At 40.2% G+C, this 15,923-nt stretch overlaps 1 protein-coding gene across 2 annotated transcripts in view; it reads left to right on the forward strand.

The window, feature by feature from the left end:
* The window catches only part of SMAP1 (small ArfGAP 1), a 97,242-nt gene that overhangs the window by 79,118 nt on the left and 2,201 nt on the right, over window positions 1–15,923 (forward strand). For both annotated transcript variants that reach the window (XM_071548533.1, XM_071548534.1), the window contains 3 exons: window positions 2,825–2,952; window positions 13,854–14,022; window positions 14,662–14,993. In XM_071548533.1, coding sequence (XP_071404634.1) covers window positions 2,825–2,952; window positions 13,854–14,022; window positions 14,662–14,993 — 629 coding nt within the window. The remainder of the gene's footprint in view (window positions 1–2,824; window positions 2,953–13,853; window positions 14,023–14,661; window positions 14,994–15,923) is intronic.

A 15,923-nucleotide genomic window follows, 5' to 3' on the forward strand; every position in this document is an offset into this window, starting at 1 on the left:
TTGGAGCCCTTCACTACATTATTAAATACATCTTGGTAAATATCTTTTGTTTCTGCTATCAGACTTAAACAAGACTTCCTAATCTGGAATCAGAAGCAGCATCTGCTGTTGCACAGATACTATCTGTCATACTGTCATAAATTGTAAGAAGAGAGGTTTGAGAATCACAGCTAGGAGCAACGATGAGAAACAGCATCTATTGACTCTTCGTGTTACCTTCCCCTCCTGAGCATGAAAGCTCTGCCTTGCATATGGTCTCATGCAATGGCTTCTGCCACATCTAATACTTCATTCCCAGCTACAGATGCATTCTCCAGAAAGGTGATAGAAGTACTGTTTATTAAAAGTTAATTGCTTCAGAGTAATTCTTTGATGGTTGAAGCTATAAATTTCTCAAAATTTCTCAATTATATGGGCAGACAGGCCATAGAACTCAGAACTCCATCTTTCTTTTACTAGACAAATTTTTGAAAATGTGGAGGGGAAGAAGGATGTGCTTCTTAATCTGTGACCTGGTATGTTTAAATTGAGAATATGCATAATCTCAGTGTAAGAACTGTGAATTACTATGTTGAAATACAAGTCTCTGTATACCTGTATGCATATATATTTAAATGAAGACACTAATATTGCTACAAGTAATAAACTGGAGTGAAAACATTGTTAGACTGCTTCTGTATTCTGCAACCTAGTTCTTTTAGTTTCCGTGCAGGGAAGAGGGAATATTTTGGAGTTGCTTTTTAATAGATATAATTATTCCAACTGTTATATTTTGAGAAGTCAGTAAGACAGGATCATCTATTAATACTCTTCATGCAGGCTTAAAACTGTTGTAAACGGTAATTCAAAACATCTGTTTTCTACACCAATAGAGACAGGGAGGTATTTATTCAGTAAGGGATGAAAGGTATGTACATTACCAAATAACTTTCTTACAGAAGCAATCTAGCAAAAAATCTGGATTCTCATAGTATTAATTTATAAGCAGAATATTATTGAAAAATACTGTGTTTTTGCAAATATGTTGTGTCATGAATGTTCTAAATTTGTAAAATGCTTCAGTTAATCATTACATTTAAATTTTCAGTCTCCTATGTTAAACTCTTTTAAATTCAGGGAAACCAAATGATTTTGGAATGAGGAGAGAGACACTTCTTTAATACATGTGCCTGACTGAGAAAATGAGAACATTAAATTATTAATTCCTGACAATCTTTTTGCTTGAAAATTATGCCAGTTCACTCCTAAATTTATCTGAAACAGAGAACCTTTGAGGTGTTTTTGGAACTGCCAGTCTGCAGAATGACCTCAAATGAAGCTTGTCACTTAAATTGTCAGTGTATTTATTTACACACATCTCAAAGCACTGGCGTGGATGGAATAGTGGAGCAGATTATACATATGGTCATTCTGCTGTCCACTGACTTCCATTCACTGCATCAAGATGTAACTAGCTTTGTCATAATCATAGATGAGTTTGTAACTTTGCTGAGGGATTGCTGTTCCAATGATTCTGAGAAAAGTCAAGTCAACAAGAAGACATTAACTCTACCCCAGCCAAAACCAGCATAGCATCTCTGAGGGATGGTCTTCTGAATGGATTGTTTCAGAATGCAATGCCTTCTCCTATGAGTTAGCAGTCAAAAAACTTGTCAGTCTTATGATGTCAGTAGCAGTTCTTTCAGTGTACTGTAATCGAGGGGTTCTAGAATACTGAACCTCCTGTGATGTATAAACAGCCATGCCAGTCACAACAGTGTTTCATTTGCAGAGAAAGTTTTGACCTAATTCAACGAGTTTGTTCTGCCAAAGCAGTTCTGCAGTGAGATTGCATAATTTGAGACTTAACTTCTTTTACTTAAAAAAACTATCTTAAATTAGCTGTTAAGACTATGCAGTCATCATAGTGTTCAGTGGAATCGAGTCACTGTTGTGTTTGTCAGGCTCTGTGTAATGCCAGCCTCCTATGCTTAGGTATAAAGTTATGAGCCAATTCTTACCACTTGTTCTTGAACAGCTTAAAATCAAATGAGAAATGGTTGCTCTGTTCCTTAAAACCTTTTGTGATATTTTTGTCTCTGTATCTTTTCAAGTATTGGCTTGCAATTCTCCTTGTAGTGTGTAATGCTCTAGCCCTTATCCAGCACATATCCACTTTCACCAAGATCAGTAATGTATTCACCTGTTAAAGTGGTTCCTGGCACCGAGGTTGTGGAAGGTTAACTCTGTACAGAATGAGAGCCATAGGTTCTTAAAGATAATTAGCCCAGTGTGCCTGCAGAGGTATTCATGTGGAGCTGTAGAATAAGGTCTGCGCAAAGTACCTCTGAAAAAGGGCGAAGTTTACTTATGTACCCTTGAGTCAATTAGCATATCAAGAATAATTTTGTGGATTCTAAAATGCAAATTTTATTTCAAGAGCACAGATGAGTGTATTTTGTCTGATACATGGGGACCAAATTTGGGCCTTCTCAGTAAGATATCTGTTAAAATTCTTACTAAAAATGTTGATGTACTTGAAAAAGACTCCCAAAAAATGAGTAGTGTGTCCTGATAAGTTGTTGTGGCTGTCTTTAGGGAAGTCTTAAGTGTTTTGTTTTGTCGTTGATTGATTTTTTTTTTCTGAAGCACATTAGTATTCTGTGTTTTTAGAGAAAGAAGTCCTTACAAAATCTGAACAATATCAGAGAGTGAAAAATATCTCAGGAATTGAGTACATCTTTGATGGGGGCAGAGTAGGATGGAATAGGAAGCTTTAATTATTTTCATGCTGTTAAGTTATTAATCATTTTCCCTTTACTTGTGATTCTGCTGTTTTTTTAAGATGGTCCAGCTGAAGCATCTGTTACAAATGGAGGCACTGCTGCTGTCACAGCGCTGAACGATGACCTGGATATCTTCGGCCCAATGATCTCCAATCCTTTACCAGCAGCTGCTGTACCTCCTGCTCAGGTAAAATTTATTTACTAGTTTATTAGTTATATGTATGTGTAAATATGTGCATGCTCACATGGCTTTTCCTTCAGGGAATTGTTCACTCACACTGAAGGAATGCTCACTTCTCTACACTCATGGCTGAAGATACTTTAGCTTTAAAGGCAATAGTTTCCCACCTCTTCAAGCTTCTTCCCTGCTTAGAGTTAGATACAGAATTAGGAAGTGGTGTGGTCTTCCATTCTGGTTGTCCATCTACATTGGATTCTGTCTTATGATGGTAGTCATGTTTTCTTTTATATTCTTTTGTCTTGTTCTTTTTTTAATTGCTGAGTATAATTTTACTTAATGTTCTCAGGTTATTTGGCTTAAAGTAATCTTTTTTAAGACCTCTTATTGCCTTGTGATGCTGATATTTAGGAAAACAGCAGCAGGTGCTTCTGTCATGGCTGCTAAAAATTTTGGGTCTGAAGCTTCATTCTCAAAATCGAGAATAGATATCAAGAAAATCTAATATTGCTACCTGGGCTGATCTGTCTTTTGTCTCTTCTTGGAACTTGCATGCCCTGCTTTCCTCAGGGAAGAGTAGAATAAACCCTGAACCTGGCCTGCTCCCTCTTTATAGCCATGGTAGTTTGGAAGCAACCCCATTGCCATGCCTTTTGTAGCTGGGAAAGGCAGCTTTGGGGATACACAATGAAACTGCTTAAAGCTGCAGCTCTCTCAAAGTAGCTGTGAGATTCAGAGAGCAAGGTGTTGGTGTTGGTGCAGAAGGCATGTGTGCAGGCTTCCTTATCCCGAACTGGCTTCTGAGAGAGAGGTTTTGGAGGAGTCCTGAGCTGACCTCCCCATCTGGGGAGTCCTTTTAAGGTCATTTAGAAGCTTATTATTGTGTAAGGCTTTCTGTCCTGCTCAGCTGAACCAGCAAGAATTTTGTGTATTCTTGAATTTATGGTTTGGGACATGTGATCTGTACTTGTTTCTCTTTTATCAGTTATCTTTTATAATATATATGAAATGGAAGGAATGATGATGAAAAGGAGTTCTGAATACCTCAAAGCGTACACATGTTGTTCAGCAGATTTTATTCTTTATCCTTTCCTATCCCTTCCCCTGCTTGTTGCTGAGGGTTGACTTTGTGCTGCAGCATGCTAGGTAGGGCTTTAGAGACTGCCCCATTTGTAGTATTATGTTTAAAAAGAAATGCAGTTTCAAACTTCCCACTTATGAGTGCCTTAAGCCGCCCATAAGCAGTAAAGGAAATGAGGTGTATACATGCATTTAGATTTGAATGTGCTAGCTAAAATTGCAAAGAAAAGCATTGGTTTAATCATCTTGTCTCTTGTGGAAGTCTCTGCTCAAAGTACCAGGAAGTCTATGAATTTTCCACTTGGCCCTGAAATGAATGGGCCATGGGAGTATTGGGCATAATGGATAGGACTGAATTCTGGTTTTACCCCTTTCCAGTCTTTCTGAAGCTGGAAGTGATGACTTCTGTATATGTAGTTACTGTCTGCTCAGGAGAAAAGAGCAGCTTGAGAGAAGAGAAAACCCTTGTTCCTATTCCATGAACACGTGATGTGACCTGCTGGTTAAATGACTGATTTAGCTGTAGAATCCAGGAAATCCAAAAGAAGGATAAATATTTAAGAGTGAGAAGAAGCAAAGTGCCGGGGGATACCCTGGATGATGATCATGATGACTAGTGATGGGTTAAATAATGAAGTGGCTGCTAAAACATAATGAATTACATATATATAGCTAATTTAAAATGCATTTCTATAATAAAGATTTGGTCACTGGACATTCTGTGGGAGAAATATTTTGAAATGTAGTTTATTTTTGTGCTAGTTTCTAGACTAAGGGTGGTACTTATTAAATTGATTAAAAAGTGCTAGAAAGGATAATACTGTTCTCCAGTACCTGGTCAGTATCACTGTGTTTGTATACTAGAAAACCTGAATATATTTACTTGCTGTAAACAAACCTGTCCAGATTTTTAGTGACATTTTTCTTTTTTCTGAATTCTGTCATCAGGAGCAACAAGCAGAACTATCATCAAGCATTTTTTTAATAAAGGACATGATCCTTCTGGCATATTGCAAGATTTAATTCTTGGTTATCTTCCATTTTTTCCAGTAATCTCAAAGAAAATGTAACATAATCAGATAATCTCCCCAGATAAGAGACAGGGACATGGGTAGGTAGAAGAAGAGAGGTGATTACATGCGTTGCTTGGTAAATTGGGGAAAAGAGAATATTCTGGTTTGCTTTAGGATTAGCACGACCTTGAATGCGTTGCATTTCAGGGCGACTGTGTCTAGTCTGGGAACTGAGGGGTTGAGGGAGTCTCTCATTTGGCAGCAGTATAGAGTATTTAGTAAGATCTTTCAGCTTATAACATGGACAAAAGTTGCATGGGATTCAGAGAGGAGTCAGGAGAATACAGGAGACTGGAAAGGTTGCCTTATAATGAGAGGTTTTAAACACTTGGTCTGTTTCAATTTCTTGAAGTAAAAAAATGGTGTTCTGATGTGTAATTATTTTGTGCGAGGCTGCAGTTCAGAAAGTGGGAATGAACTCGGACCAGCAGGTGAGTAAACCTAACAGTCAGTTTCTGTGCTTGGAACTGGAAATTTAAAGTAGAATTCTGTGGCCAGTCCTTGACTTGAACTTGTTTGAATATCTATTAACAGAATGTATTGAAATAAATAAAAGTAGAAGAAGGGATCAAATGTGGAATGACATGGCTTGCTGAGATATTTACGGTGATATTCTGCAAAGTAGGTGTGTCTGAGATACCACAGTGGAATTTGGGAGCATTGAAAAAGAAGGGAATGTAATAGTGCTCCTCAAACTGATTTGTAGAAGCAACATAAGACCCTTGAGTTTTCACAAGATTGTTATTGTTTTCCAACTTAACCTAAAAGGTAGTATGCAGCGCTTAATGCACTTGGTTTTATGTCACTGTGGGGCACAGAAATGTCAGTTTGAATGTTCTATTATGAGACTGAAACACCATGATGTCTGCAAACCTTAGGATTTATGACCATTGTCATAGCCAAGACATGATTTTCAAGTAAAAACAAAAGCATTTGTTTCTTCTTTTTTGAATGTGGCTTCACTGTTCAGGATTGTATGCACTTTTATTCTGCTTTCAGGTATGTGTCTTTATCACAGTTTTCAAAAGCACTTAAAATATTTTTCCTGCTTTTTGGCATAGCTGGATGCTAATGCAAACTACTGAATTTGTAAAGGACTGGTAAAGAACAATACGTGACTGAGTAACTTTTTTTTTAGAATTTTGCCTATTAGCAAACTCAGGGGGGTTTAAGAAGAGTCACCTTAACCAGCTGCTACTGGTAGGACTAGATGAAAGGCATGTGCTACAAATTCACCCATTGTTCAGTATTCATGGGAGGAAAAAGGAAAACAGAACATTTTGCATGTTTAGTGATGCTTTTTCATGTGAAGTGGGCATAACTAAATTATAGCTATTAGAATAGGATTTGTTGCCAAACATTGCATAGGAACTAAGCAAAAGTCTATTGTTCCTACCAATACTTAAGGAACTAAGCAAAAGTCTATTGTTCCTACCAATACTTAAAACAATTTCCTGAATGGTTTTAGCCAGATTTTCATTCGGACTTTGTATGGGTATGTCTTCCAGCAAAAGTGTGGTCTTCATTCTTTGGTGAAACCTGTAGGGAGGAAGAGAAGGGGAGGACTGTGAGGTATTAGGTTTGGGAGTATTCACTGAAACATTTAATGTAAGTCTTTCTCCAAGCAAGATATTAAATTCAGTCAACTTAAACATTTTTTGAATTTTTCTCTGTGTGTGTGCCTGATTTGAAGGGTATTGTGTTGGGAGCTTAGAGTTGGTTCAGTGGCTACAAAAGTGTATTTTTATAGAGATGATGTATGTACTTCGTGACTCATATCTGACAAATTTTCATGTAAAATGCTGGTGTATTTCAGATAACTAGATGTTCTTAAATACTTGTTTTCCACTGAGGTCAGGTTTGTATACCTAGCATGATTGCCACTGGTCAGCAGACAAGCTTCAGCTTGTTAACAAATTGTGGTAATGTTAATGTGTGAAAGCCCTCAGTTCTTATGTACAAATTAGTTATTTCACAAGTTTCCCTTATTGTGAGTGTTATTTAAGCAGGGTCTTACTTGAGAGCTATAAAGTCCTATTCTAATATGATCAATTGAAATGTTTTTATCTTATGCTCATTACGCCCTTCTTTACATTTTCAGATATCTGAAAGTAAAAGTTTCATTCCTCCAAATTGGGTAAGGGCAATCCTAAACATGGATACAGGTTGGGCAGTGAGTGGGTTTGAGAGCAGCCCTAGAGGGAAGGAATTGGGAGTTCTGGTGGATGAAAATCTGGGCATGAGCTGGCAAATGAGAATTTGCAGCCCAGAAACCCTGGGCTGCATCAAAAGCAGTGTGACCAGCAGGTCGAGGGAGGGGAGACCTCACCAGCAGTGCTGAGTCCAGCTCTTGGGTCCTCAACAAAGGAAGGACATGGATCCATTGGACCAGGCCCAGAGGAGGGTGATGAAGATGATCAGAGGGATGGAGCAGCACTTCTGGGAGGATAGGCTGAGAGAATTGAGGCTGTTCAGCCTGGAGAAGAGAAAAGGCTCCAGGGACACCTTATAGTGACCTTTCAATACTTAAAGGTGGCTAGAGGAAAGATGGAGAGTGACGGGACTCTTTTATCAGAGCATGTAGTGATAGGGCAAGGTGGAATGGCTTCCAACTGAACAAGGGCAGATTTAGGTTAGATATTAAGGAGAAATTCTTTCCTGTGAAGGTGGTGAGGCACTGGCACAGGTTGCCCAAAGAAGGTGTGGATGTGCCATCTCTGGAAGTGTTCAAGGCTGGGGCTTTGAGCAACCTGATCTAGTGAAAGGCGTCATGTCCCTGCCCCTGGCAGGGAGGTTAAAATTTCATGATTTTTAAGGTACTTTCTAGCTCAAACCATTTATAATTCTATGATTATACTCTCCTGGTGCCGAAAACGCCCTAGGTGGAACACAGTGGAAGAGCAGGCATCATACTCCAGAATCAGAAAGGGTCATCTGGGCAGTCTGTTTAAAGTTCTAGAGAAGGAGAAACTGAAGAGAGAGTTAAAAATGAGACTACAGGGGAGATAAATGTCTTCAAACCTAGAAAAGGTTGATTGGAAAGAAAAGACTGCATTGTTTGTTCTGCATACTGAACATGGAACAAGAAATAAAGTTGAATTTTTAATGTGATTTTAAGGTTAATTATGTTCTCGGATATGATCTGAGAAAGTGATAAAAGTAGTAATCTTACTTTTTCAGATGTTGCTAATAATTCCTAAAGATGAGATTTCTTAGTAGGTTTTTTTTTGTGAACTGAATATAGTTGAGAGCTCATTTCCTCATCAGGAAATAACAGTTGATTATTTTTAATAGAACTGTCTAGATGTCAAAATCAAAAACAGGAAGAATTGAAGTAAGTAGCAAGTCCATTGACAGTGCAAAGATAAAAAGGATAAGAATTGTACACAGAATTTAAGACCTTAATAATGTACATAGTGCATAACTTGCTTACATAAGAGTAATGATGTGTTAGGCTGTATTTTCCCTGTGCAGGTAGTTCTTCCAGTCAGCAGGGAGAAATTGAGAATGTTTTGTAGGACCATTATTTATCACCATATAAATGAAAAACCATAGAGGCCTGGCTTTTCTACAGCCCATCCCTGCTTTCCTAGACACCAGCCAGAGGCAAAGACCTGCAGGTATCAGGAAAATGCACATGTGCTTTTTTCTCTCCTGCACGTCAGTCCTTTGCTCAGCTGCACATGTCCCAGTGTCCACTTCCCTCTTGCATTACCACTGTTGCTACCTCTCTTTCAGTTTTTAGTTGTTGAAGCAGCTGTCTCTGGCAGGGCAGAGGCTTTGGCCCAGACAGAGCTCTGGATGATGGACACCGCCCTGCAGGTTGCAGGATGCAGGGAGTGCCTGGTGCCTCTCCCTGGGACCATGAGAGATGGTTTTTCCCAGAGGAGGTGTGCTGTTCTTCAAGAACTGTGCCACCAAGGGGAGGAGTTATGGCAGGAAATGAGCAGGCTGTGCAGCATCACGAAAGATGCGAGAGAGACAGGATCTTCTCAGAGACTCAGCATCTTCAAGACCCCCAGAGCCCAACTGCAGTGGAGACACGGGCAGAGTCTGCTCCTGGGAGGGCGGTGTGAGCTCTGCTGTAGGCAAAGAATGGAAACTGGTGACTTCTGACACTAAGAAAGTGGCTCCAGCTCCACTGGAAGATTTCCAACTTTGGAAATGGTTTGCAGTCCTCAAAACTGCAGAGGTGCTTTCAAATGAAGCATCTGAGGTGACCGATGCTGAGCCATGCAAGGCCACCAGGATGAAGAGGCGAGTGATAGTAGTGGGCAGCTCCCTGTTGTGGGAGACAGGGACACCCCATCTAGAGACCTGAACTGTTGTCTGGACAATTTTGCTGCTTGCCAGGGTCTTGGATCTGGGATGTTGTGAAGGGAGTGCTGAAGCTTGTTCAGCCCTCTGTCAGCCCTTGCTGTTCTTCCATGTGGGCACTGACAGAGATAATCTGGAGGGAGGATTTGAGTACAGAGCCCTGGGCATTGTTAGTGAGGGTTACACAGCTCAGGTGGTGTTCTCCTCAGTCATGCCAGTGAAGAGAAAGAGTGTGAAGAGGAGAGCACTGGTGCTGCATGCCAAAATTGCTTGCAGAGCTACTGCTGACAAAAGGGTTTTAGTTTCTCTGAATGTGGGACTCTGTTTGAGGATTAGCGTCCACTTGGGAGAAATGGGATCCAGCTCACCAAGCAGGGCAAAGCCATCTTTGCCAGCAGGTTGGAGGGACAACACAGCAGGACTGAAGCAATCCAAGAGGTTTCTGGAGAGCATCGGGGACAACTTGCTGACTCAGCTAATGGAGGACACAACCAAGAGGAGTGCACTGCTTGATCTCATACTTGCAGACAAAAGAAGGCTCATTGAGGATGTCAAAGTTGAAGGCAGCCTTGAGTGCAGTGGTCATGAGAATGGAGTTGAGGATCCTGAGAGGAGGGAGCAGGGCAAAAACAGGATCACAGCTCTGGACTTCAGAGAACACTTTGGCCTCTTGAAAGGAGGGAAGAAGGACAGACCCAAGAAAGGTGGTTCTTATTCGAGGATCACCTCCTTCAAGCTCAAGAGCAGTCCACCCCAGTGAGCAGCAAGTAAGGCACAAGATGCCAGGAGGCCTGCATGGTGAATGAGGAGCTCTTGCCAAACTCAAACACAAAAAGGAAGCATACAGAAGGTGGAAATGGGGAGAGTGGAAACCTAGAAGGAATACAGAGGCACTATCCAAGTGTGCAGGGATGGGGTTAGGAAAGCCAAAGCCCAGCTGGAGCAAACTGACAAGGGATTGTCAAAGGCAACAGAAGGACATAGAAGCACATAGGTGAGAAAAGGACAAGTAGGGAAAATGTGGGCCCATTGGTGAAAGGAGCAACTTTTCTGGTGACAACAGGACAGGTAAATGTCAAGGCTGAGTTACTGGATGCCACCTTTTTCTCAGTCTTTACTAGCAAGACCAGTGTTCTGGAATTCCAGGCCCCAGAGACTATGGGGAAAGACTAGAGCAAGGAAGATGTACCCTTGGTGGAAGAGGATCAGGCCAGGGAGTAGATCATGGTATGCACCCATGAATGCAAAGGTAGGTGGCTGATGTCTTTTTGAAGCCACTCCTGATAATCTTGGATTGATTGTGGTGACTGGGAGAGGTGCCTGAGGATTGGAGGAAATCAAATGTCTTTCCTGTCTTCAAAAAGAACCAGAAGGAGGATGCAGGGAACTACAAGCCAGTCAGTCTCACCTTGATTCCTGAAGTGCTGTGTCCAGTTGTGTGTTCCCACAGTACAAGAGAGACATGGACATACTGGAGAGAGTCCAACAAAGGGCCTCTAGGATAATAAAGGCACTGGAGCATCTGTCTTGTGAGGAGAGGCAGAGAGAGCTGGGACAATGTTCAGCCTGGAGGCTCATGGGAGTCTCATCAACATACATAAATCCCTGATGGGATGGTGCAAAGAGGACAGAGCCAGGCTTTTTCCAGTCATGTCCAGTGACAGGACCATCGGCAATGGACAAAAGCCATCTGGACTGTTACTGCTGTCAGACCAACAAGAAATACTGAGGATGTAACGATCTTTATCTTCTGTTTTGCAGTCTTTTTGTAATTAAAGGACAAAATTAAAATGCTTATTTTTAGTCTCATGCATTAATCTAAACTTGTTGTCAGCCACATGCTATTTGTGCAGTCAGGTGGCAAGTGTGAAGTGACAGATTTTGTGGTCCTGACACATCTGACCATTATTTCACTATGAAAACTTCCTTTGGATAGGTATTGCCTTTTACTGGTAATGCATAAGCTATCAATGACAGAAATTACTTATGTTTAAACATGAAGCATATTGGAGATGACTTCCAGAAGTTCTGAAAAATTCTGTTGTACTAATATAGTGAAACCACTCAGTTCCTTAAGCACTTGGTGAACATTTGGTTTTGGGGTAATGACTGTCTGAGAGCACTGCGTGTAGGAAAATGATTACATGTATGCCAGGTGTGTTTTTACAGAGCTCTTGGGTAGCACGACAATGTTAGGTACATGAAAATCCTGTCAATATTGTTGGTTGTTCTTTTTTACTTGAATGCTACCTGCTGTTTTCTTGCCATGTATTTTGCATTACCTTCCATTTATTCAGCTGATGAACACTTCAGGGAGCGATTGTTCAGTGCTTTGGCTCCTCTGAGGATCTGAATAGACACACATTAAATGAACATTTAGGACATAAACATAACGCGATCAGTCCTCAAGGTCTCTGCCTCCCTTCTAGAGAAAAGCAAACCCCTTCCTTGCTGCAGTGGAGGGGAAGCCAGCTCTGTTCACCCACCTCCACTGTTTATGTGTCCTCCTTCCTCCAGTCTGCTGAGCACAGCTGTTGCACAGGGGGCTGTGTTAGGCCATGGGAGGAGATCCATGTCAGTATGGAACAACTCAGTAATGGGACCTCTCAGTTGTATGCACAGTAGAACTACTGCTGTTTAGGATGGGCTTTTACCTGAATGTATTGTTAAATCTGACTCTGGTATTTTTAAAGACTGGCTATGCCACACTGTTGAAGAATTGTCTCAGAGAGGGCTTCCTACTACTCATATAAAATAAACTTTGCTTTGCAATCAGAAATTCTTGTGAGTAGTAAGAGGCAGAAGCTTTTTTAATATGTACAGAAAGAAATTGATAGTTTAAGTGTACATTAGCCAGAGAGAAGGTTTCACAGATCTTTTTCTGTCTGCTTTCCTTTTGTAGTGCTGTCTGACCACTCTTTGTTGCTCACTAAGTCCTAATGACTTTGGCCCAAATTGGCTGTAGTATAAATGCAGATTTTGAGTTGCTAGAAACTTCCCATTTCTTGGTAGTTTTTTATCTTCCCCTTCTGCAGCAGTTTTGGAGATTTTTCACCAACTGTGTGAATCTACACTCTCCTTTCTCTCAGTTTGGCAAATTTAGCTGGCAACAGAATTGTTCTGCAGTTATGTCTCCCCTAATCTATGTCACTGCCTTATTCTAGAGGTTTTAGCTCTTCAGGAATTGGATGTGTTTTCTGAAGCTGCAATCTGAATATTTTTTATTGTGGTGTTTGTGTGACCATAGTGGACTTTTCAGGGCATAATCAGCAGCCTGCCAGCAAAACCAGAAGGCTGGAGGTTGTTGCTTTAAGGAAGACTTGTAGGTGTGTTCCAGATCTGCGTATTTTGTGGTGTCCTCTTGTCCGTCTGATAAACTTGGGTATGTGATGACAGCAAACAGATGGACCTGTTATGAGTCCAGTTCATTCACAGTAGTAGTCCAAGGAAGATTTTCCTTTAGCATGGGAAAGAGTTGAAACTTGCACATGCTGTGGGATGCAGCAGGTGTATGCTAAGCAGTTGGGGATCATTTAACTGGACTAAAATAAGGCCATAATGTAAGTATGCTTTGCCGTCCTGGATCTTTTTCCATGTGCATGCAGCTGACTTGCTTTAAAAGTTCCTACTGGTAACAGGATGAGTTGTGTATTTTAAGGAATAATAACAAGAGCCCATGTATTTTCTGGTTTCCTAAGCAAGCCCCCATATTGGACTGTATGTGTATGAGCAGCAAAATAACAGCACTGAGAGACACCTGGATATAATTTGTTTACAAAATATTTTAGTGCATGAGCAGTAAAAAGCCTGCCAGCCTGTCTGTATTTTAATTTTTCGGTGGTAGATTACAGTAAGTTTTAGATAATTGTGTTTTCTCAATAAGTGAAACATGCTTAAAGAAGTCTAAGCCAATTAAAAACAATGTATTTTAGAAATTTTATTACTTTAAGTAGATAACCAAAATTTTGCTCCTGCCTTTTCTCCAAAGACACATTTCAAAGCACTTAATCTTTTGGTTTAGCTCTTCTCTAATCTATTCTGCCTATGAGAGGATTAATGAGATGTGAATTGTAATCTCCTTATTGATTTCCTAATTATTTTTCATAATCTAACTCCAACTCTTGATTTATGCTTCTCACTGATGAAAAATGTGTAAGCAACAAGAATGAATAATCTGTATGTATACGCCCTGGAGCTGGTTGAGGATTTAGTCTTTTTGTTTTGCAATCTCCGTCTGGTCTGGTGGTCTTTCCATATCATATGCACTGCTTTTTTGTCTTTAGTCATTCCACATCTTTTCAAATCCTCACTTAGTTAAATTTAGTTTCTGTAAATGAGCGGCGTTTTATTTGGTTGAGGAGCAGGGTTATGCAGTAAAGATTCAACGTAACGTGTTTTGCCAGTTTCATTCAGGAGTCTGTCTTGACTTTTATTTCCCAGAGCGCTTCTACTAAATCAGCAGCTGCCACCTTGTCTGCAGCATCTGGGGATCTTGATCTATTTACTGAGCAAACAACAAAATCCGAAGAGTCAGCAAAGAAGCAACTCTCCAAAGACTCCATTTTATCACTGTATGGCACAGGAACCATGCAGCAGCAAAATGCTCCAGGTAAATAGTTTTGTGAAGGTTTCTGTGCAGTCCTATTTTAAGCTTTACCTAGAACAGGTATCTCCTAAAAGTAGAAAGCTAAAGTTGGGTACCTGCTAACTATAGAAGTGAAGATTTTTATTTTTACCTTATATAAAACTGAGAAAAATTACTGAAATGCAATTTGGAAGCTAAGGAAGAACATGGTACGTGATTTTAATTTGTTTAGAGCTGTTTGAATTATCATGTGTACAGTTTACTGGAGGATTTGTAAACTCAGCTTTTGCAATGTAATTCATTGCTGAAGATCTGAGTCTCTACTGTGCAACCAGTAGGCTGCCACGATCCCTTTGGAGCTGTCAGAGCTTGAGTTTGGCTATATTTGTGTGAAAACAAAGACCTCCAATATACTAATTAATAGATTCTGGTTCCCCACAGAGATTTGCCAAACTCTTCTTGGCAGTTAAACTCATGGTGAGTCCCTTTCCTTTCATAGTTTTTAAGCAATTTTTTACTTTTAACAGAAGCTAAATTGACAGCACTGATGTACAACTGGACAAAGTTGTCCTTTGAAATTATTTTGGGGCACTTCCAAGTTATGGGGATAGGGGAGGAAAATCACAAAATGCTTTTTCTGAAATCTTCCCTTCTCTGGTACAGGTATGTTCATGGGGTCATCTTCTATGCCATTTACCACACAACCATCAACTCACTTTCAAGGCTTTCCAGCCATGGGAGTTCCTGTGCCACCAGCAACTGGAATGATGGGAAACATGATGGGACAATCGGTGCCAGTCATGGGACAGAGCACAGGCGTGATGGTAGGAATGGGAATGCCCAATGGATTTACTGGTACTGCACAAACTGGTGTGATGGGACTTCCTCAAAATGTCGTTGGACCTCAAGGTGGAATGGTGGGACAGATGGTCACACCACCACAAAATAAGTATGGATTGCAACAAAACCAACAAGCTCAATGGAACCTCTCTCAGGTAAAGATTGGCTCTTCCCAGACAAGAGTGCTTTAGAAAAGATGCTGCTTTTCAGATACAAAATGTGTGGCTGTAGGAGGAAGATGTAGCCATGTTAGAGACTGCTGGACTATGAACTGCTCAGAGGCACATGTTAGCAAATTAGTGAATAATTCAATTAACGATGACATAAGCAGAGAACAATTTTGCCAAGGCAGACCAAACTCTGTCCTCTGCTTCTGTACCTCTTCTCATCCTTTCAGCTGAGAGCTAGCCAGGTAAAAAGCTTAGCTTGGCTAGAAATGTAAACACAGCCTTATGACTAAAAGCAGAATTCAACCACTCAGGGATAGCCATAAACAGTGAATACCTTCATTTAACCAACTTCAAGATAGATTTTGGTGTAACAGACTGTGCTTTGCACTGTTAACATTTTCCTGTAGATAATTAGCTTAGGGTCGTCTGTTATTTATCTGTACCATTTCTATCCTACTTTTTAAACATGCGTAAAAGGTTCTCTAGAAGTGTTATGTACATGTAGTGCTGTCCATACATTATTGAAGGAAATGTTGAAATCAGGATTTGAGAGATTATTGGGGCGAAGCAGAGGGAACAAACCTTAATGATTGCCTTGGGGTGCAGCATGGATAATAACTGTTTTTTTCACTGAATTGTTTGAATTATAAGAACAATATAATAATTCCTTGCTGGTTACATAGTAATTCAGGAAGTGAACCTTAGTGACTGACAAAAATTGGATGATACAAATTTTTACTGTTCTGCTCAGTTCTGTGGTGTTTATTGGAACATTAATAAATTCATTTCCTACATGGATAAAAGAGCCACTGTTTGAAAATACAGGGTGTTGTTCTGCTTTGAAAACTAATTCTTAAAGGTGAGAATTTCAAAATGTCAAATCAAAAAGATCTGCTGATTTACTGCTGACAGTCT

This window comes from Pithys albifrons, chromosome 2 (genome assembly GCF_047495875.1).
Source record: "Pithys albifrons albifrons isolate INPA30051 chromosome 2, PitAlb_v1, whole genome shotgun sequence".
Classification (NCBI taxonomy): Eukaryota; Metazoa; Chordata; class Aves; order Passeriformes; family Thamnophilidae; genus Pithys; species Pithys albifrons.